The sequence below is a fragment of the Manacus vitellinus genome, unplaced genomic scaffold (assembly GCF_001715985.3).
Source record: "Manacus vitellinus isolate BGI_N305 unplaced genomic scaffold, ASM171598v3 scaffold_27_pilon, whole genome shotgun sequence".
Classification (NCBI taxonomy): domain Eukaryota; kingdom Metazoa; phylum Chordata; class Aves; order Passeriformes; family Pipridae; genus Manacus; species Manacus vitellinus.
The window spans coordinates 8,746,233-8,751,951 of NW_021940039.1; the positions used below are offsets into that span (position 1 = coordinate 8,746,233).

General features: G+C 47.8%; 1 protein-coding gene across 1 annotated transcript in view; it reads left to right on the forward strand.

Annotated features, from left to right (window-relative positions):
* TNFSF8 (TNF superfamily member 8) overlaps positions 1–5,719 on the forward strand; it is a 17,799-nt gene that overhangs the window by 5,167 nt on the left and 6,913 nt on the right. The window contains exon 2 of the mRNA XM_029960550.1: positions 2,714–2,759. Coding sequence (XP_029816410.1) covers positions 2,714–2,759 — 46 coding nt within the window. The remainder of the gene's footprint in view (positions 1–2,713; positions 2,760–5,719) is intronic.

A 5,719-nucleotide genomic window follows, 5' to 3' on the forward strand; every position in this document is an offset into this window, starting at 1 on the left:
GCCTTGGACACTTCCAGGGATGGGGCAGCCACAGCTTCTCTGGGCAACCTGTGCCAGGGCCTCCCCACCCTCCCAGTGGTCAGAGATGTCAGGTTGGATGAATATTCACCACTCAGACACAGGAATTCACAATGACCCTTTAGCAGTCCCACTCTGTCTCAGGCAGAGAAAATTCCTTGTAAAATGATTAAGAGAAACAAGAACGAAATTACTTTCACTGACAACTGATTATTTTGTCTATTAGAGCAAACTCATATTATTCTGCTTGCTGAGTAAAGACTGAGATCCTTCCTCATCAGCACCCAGATCACTCCAGACAGGGTGGAATTCACTGTCAGGAATTATTTCTGAGCTGCCACTGTAGAATGTAATCTATTTGGGCTCCCACTGGGTGATTTTTTGCATTCCAAACAACAGCATTACATGCAACATTTCTGCTGTTAGAAAAGACAGAAGTAATGCCAGTAATATTTCAAAGGAAGTTCTAAAGTTTTATTTCAATCTCTACTCAGTTGTCACGAAAATAAATTGCATTAGTATCTGCTGGTTTCACTTGCTGAGAGACTTCCCAAGGGAGAGCACAATAAATTAGTGCCTTTTAATTTTGTTTCTGTTGCCCTGACTACAAAACAGGCTCTGGGATATCACCCTTGTCCCTCACACCAGCTCTGAGGGAGGTTTGCAAGGTGACCACCTCACTGGTGGCAATGTCTCAATTGCTTTACCAAACACTTCTCTATTAAATGATTTAATGCAGTGTAATCTCATTGGGGACAGAGTATCTCCCTCCTGTCATGTAAAAATTCCTTTTATTATCCACAGAGGGCAGAAATGCTCATATATTACATTGAAAAATAACCCTGTGCCCTGAGTGTGTGTGAGAGGGGTAGCCCAGAGCAGGGGGCAAAGAAAGGTGTTGAGAGGTTCTGGCAGAGGGTCCTTGGGAGGCTTTTCAGCCAAAACTCTCCTCAGTCCCAGATGTGATGATCTGTGTGCACAGAGTCCAGGAGGGTTTGTGAGGGAGGATGTGGGGTAGGGGACAAAAAGCTTGGAAACACCTGGTTTTTCAAACCATACCTCTCAGTTTTTGTTCATCTCCCACCCCAGCAGCTTTCCTGCACAGCTTAGGAAGGTCACCTGGAGAAATCCTGTCTCAACAGGTAACTCTGCCCATTCCTTACTCAGGCGTGGGAGGAGAAAAATGCACAAATGACTTTTTACAGATATCTAATTTGCTGGAGAACCACAGAGTCATTTAAACTGGAAAAGAGCTCCAATGTCATAGAGTCCAAGCATTAACCCAGCACTGCCAAGCCCACCTGGAAGCACCTCTGCCACCTCTGCAGGACGCAGAATTTGGCATTAGACCAAAGCATTGCTTTGCTGGGAGCAGACACAGCTCTACACTTCAGCATGGCTGAGAACATGGTCACAGTAGGCCAAACTCTAATTAAAACTATTCCTAAACATTTAAGACTAAAAGATGAAGTACCACAAACTGGCCCAACGTGACTTCTCTCACTGTCCAACCATCTTCCTTCTCCCCTCACCACCTGCTATTTAATTCACACACAGAAATAAAGTGCTCATGTTGTGAGACCACTACACAGAGCACTGAAATTGTTTCTCATGATGGGCCTCATTTCTCCCAGGAGATAGCAGATGTTCTGTTAAAGTTGGTACCAGGTTCCCAGCTTTCTTCTTCTTGGACATGCTGGTGGGAAGAGGCTCCCCAGGGGAAGTGGTCACGGCACCAAATCTGACAGAGCTCAAGGAGCAGCTGGAAGCTGTTCTCAGTCAGATGGTTTAGTTTTAGGTAGTCCTGTGAGGAGCAGAGAGTTGGACTTGATGATGCTTATGGGTCCCTTCCACCTCCAAACACTCTGGAGATCTGTGGTAAGCTGGACTTAGCCTGGTTAGTCCCCACACTTGGTTTGTACCCAGGTAAGAGGAGCTGTTTTAGCCTTAATATCAAAAATCCCGGTGGGACCACTTGGTGTGTGACAGTGAAAGGATGTGACACAGAGTTTCCAGCACTGAGGGACTCTCAGGGTCTTTCCTCAGCTCTTGAGAGAACTTTTTGCTCCTGGAGGGCATCGCTGGAGGTTTCTGAGCTGTCAGGGACTTCACTTGTGTGGAATAACATGCAAGCAAGCACAGCCCTCGGGGCCCTGTGTCTGGTGGCAGAGCTGTGATGAATCAGAGGCAAGACCTCAGAGGAATCCTGCTGCATTCCAGCCTTGGAGCTTGTTTCCTGGGAAGTTCTCATGTCACACTGATTGAGGACAATCCCCTGCACCATTTTGACCCCTGGTTTTACATCCCAGCAAAAAGTAGGAGCAGAGGTGAGGCAGGACAACATTTTCATGCTCAGACCTGTTTGGGGGCTTCAGTTATCACCCAGCCTTGTCTTCCCAGGGGCAAACTCTGGTTCTCAAGGGTGTCCATCCCACTCTGGCCACTCCATGGAGGTTTTCAGGGCTTGTTCCTCTGAAACAGCCCCAAAAGAACCCACACACATTTCTTACTGCCCTGAGAGAGTCACTGACTGCATCAGAAATGTTAGAAAACATTCTGTGTGAGAAAAACATGTTAGAAAAACAGGTCTGTGGTGAGGAAAACACTTTAGATGCACTTTTAAGGCAGGGTTGCACTTGAACATGGCTATGCCCTGCTCCCAGGATAACCATCCCTTCTCTTTATTCTCTTTCAGGCACCTGATCCTGCCATGGAGGGCATCAAAAAACCCATCAGGACGGGTAAGACCCCTAAACAATACATGTGATTTGACTCATCTCTAATGCAAACACCGCCCAGGGTCACGAATAAGCCAATTGTGCACATCTTAACATTTCACATTAAGTCTCCTCTTGGTGAAGAGCCAAAGTAGTGGGGAAAAAAAAATGAAACTAATAAGAAAAAAGCTTTCAAATTACTCAGTACATCCAGAAGCCAGTGCATGGCTGAGGAAATAACAAATATACGTGAATGTGCCCTGGAGGAGCCTTTTTGCCAGATGATGTGAACATCACTGTGACTTTTAGGTCTTATTTTAAGGGCTGCTCTTACACGTGTGTGTTGTGTCCATATCTTCACAAGGCAGGGGGGGAAATGTGTTGCCACATATTTCAGAACAGCTGAAACTCCTGCTGTGCTCCCTCTGGCCTGGAGCAGTCCCGTGTTTCCTGCTGGTCTGTGGGGCAAAGGGAGATCCAGAGGGGACAAGTGTTCTTACAGCACCAAAAGGCACAGGCAAGGAATTGAAACAGGCAGAGTGTGAGCACAGGGAGCCCAAAATAGGGAAAAAACTGCCTAGCAGAGACAGTGTACCACGGTTTTGCTTTTGCTGAGTGTAAATCAGGAGGAGAACTATTTATTGCACTGACATTGGCTCCCTGGGCACACGGCTCTCAGCACCAAGGATTTGACTTCTTGCAAATCTGAGTTCATGTTCAGACCCAGAGGAGAGAAGATACCATTGTCTTCTGCTGCAGATGGGAAAAGTGAAGCCCAGTGTTCATCTAAAAATGGTGCAGAATGGGAGATTAAAGGTCACTTGGCTTGTTCAGCTGGAGGAGACTGAGGTCAGACCTCAGCAGGGTCTGCAGCTCCTCCCGAGGGGCAGCTCCAAGCTCTGCTCCCTTTGAGCAGGGACAGCACCCAGGGAATGGCTGGAGCTGTGTCAGGGCAGGGTCAGGTTGAATCTCAGGAGAAAGTTCTTCCCCCACAGGGTGGTTGGGCACTGACCAGGCTCCCCAGGGCAGTGGGCACAGCCCCAAGGCTGCCAGAGCTCCAGGAGGGTTTGGACAAGGCTCTGAGGGCCAGGGTGGGATTGTTGGGGTGTCTGTGCAGGGCCAGGAGTTGCACTGGATGATCCTGGTGGTTCCCTCCAACTCAGGATATCCTGTGATTCCATGATTCTAAGTAACAAAAGTTCAAGGTCCAGAGAATCCCAATAACAACCTTTCCTGCATCACTTGGGAAACGCTTACTCTATTTTGGATAATTTTTGAATTCTTGGCTCTCCCATACTGGGCTTGTTTCCTAGCCCAGGGGGCAATTTCCTGAGAACCCCTCACAGGGAGCTCTGTCATCTGCTGCCAGCTATCACCTCCTGACCACTAAGCAAGGAGCTGTGGCAAGTGCTGCAAGGTCCTACCCAGAAACAGAGGTAGAAGAAACATTGCAGGAGGGGGACTGTGCTGAGGCTGAAGCTGCTGTGGACTTAGATTTGGATCTGTCTCTGCCCAGGTGTTGATAATGTGGTTTGAATGTGTTTTGTGCCCAAGTTGTTCAAACCAGAGCTTTGAAGTTGTTAAAATGGGCAAGTTAAAAAACCAGCATTGCCCACTTGCCAGCTGGGTGCTCAGCCTGGCACCAGCCCTGGGTTGGTACCTGCTGGTGCCAAACATCTCAGAGATGCTGGTGGGGGATGCAGGACTGCACCCCATCCCTGGGAGTGTCCAAGGCCAGGTTGGACAGGGCTTGGAGCAAGCTGGGCTAGTGGAAGGTGTCCCTTCTCGTGGCAGGGGGTGGAACTGGATGATCTTCCAGGTCCCTTCCAACCCAAACCAGTTTGGGATTCTGTGGTGCTCCAGTTCTATGGTGAGATGAGCTGGAGTTCACTCAGGTAGAGACTGAAATGCCAACGGGCACAAGTCCAGACCCAGCTACAACTCTGAATTAATTTTGTCTTATCAAAGCAGGAAAACACGATGATTTCATTGAGATTTCCAACGAGATTATGTCCTGTTGTTAACTAAACACCAGCAGGCACTAAAGCAGATTTATGGGGGGTTTATGGCCCTGACTCAGCTGTCAGCCCTCAATGGATGGGCCTGCAGGAATCTGCAAGCACAAGCTGAGGGCGATGCCATGTCAGCTAATTAAATGTTTGTGTGAAAAATGGCATCAGTCTCCTCAAATCCCCCCTGCCACTGTCAGGGGAGCACCTGAGCAACGGGGGGAAAGAACAAAATCCATCACCCACTAAATGGTGGTGCAATGTTCTCTGTGGAATTATTCCTCTGTGGAAACTCGTCCCCGTTTTGTAAAGATTGGATCATATTTTAATATGGGCCAGAGGGGTGTTGTGGTTTGGTTCATTTTTTAGAGGGAGAACTAAGTCACAGAGAAACTTATAACCTTCAGACTTTGGAGAGGCTCAGCCCTCATCATCTCCTTGTTGTCCTCTCCAAGCCTCACTTCCCCACGAATCCTGGGCTGGTGGCTTTTCTTGTTATTTGAACTGCAAAGATTTGGTGCTTAAATCTCTCCTCATTTGCAAAAGGAAAAAAAACCTGCAGGTACATATCCACACACACACTTTACAGGTATTTTTGTCTGTCAGTAAGATCCATTTACAGATGATGGAGAGACCAGGAAAGGAAATCCATCACCCATCCAATCCATTCACAGTTTCAATGGGAAATAGGTTCCCAAATCAAAATCTGGCTCTGAGAAATTAATATAATACAGGTGACAGTCACATACTTGATACCACAAAGTAAATCAGGCTGAAACCAGTGAACCAAGAAGCCTTTTAGGATTTGCAGCAATATCTCAGAGGGCACCTTGGTCTTCTGCAATTAAATCTGATCCCTTCCAACCTGGAATTCTCCCAGTGCAACACTTTGGGAAGCGGCTGAGGGAGCTGGTGGGGCTCAGCCTGGAGAAAAGGAGGCTCAGGGGGGACCTTCTGGCTCTGCAACCCCCTGAC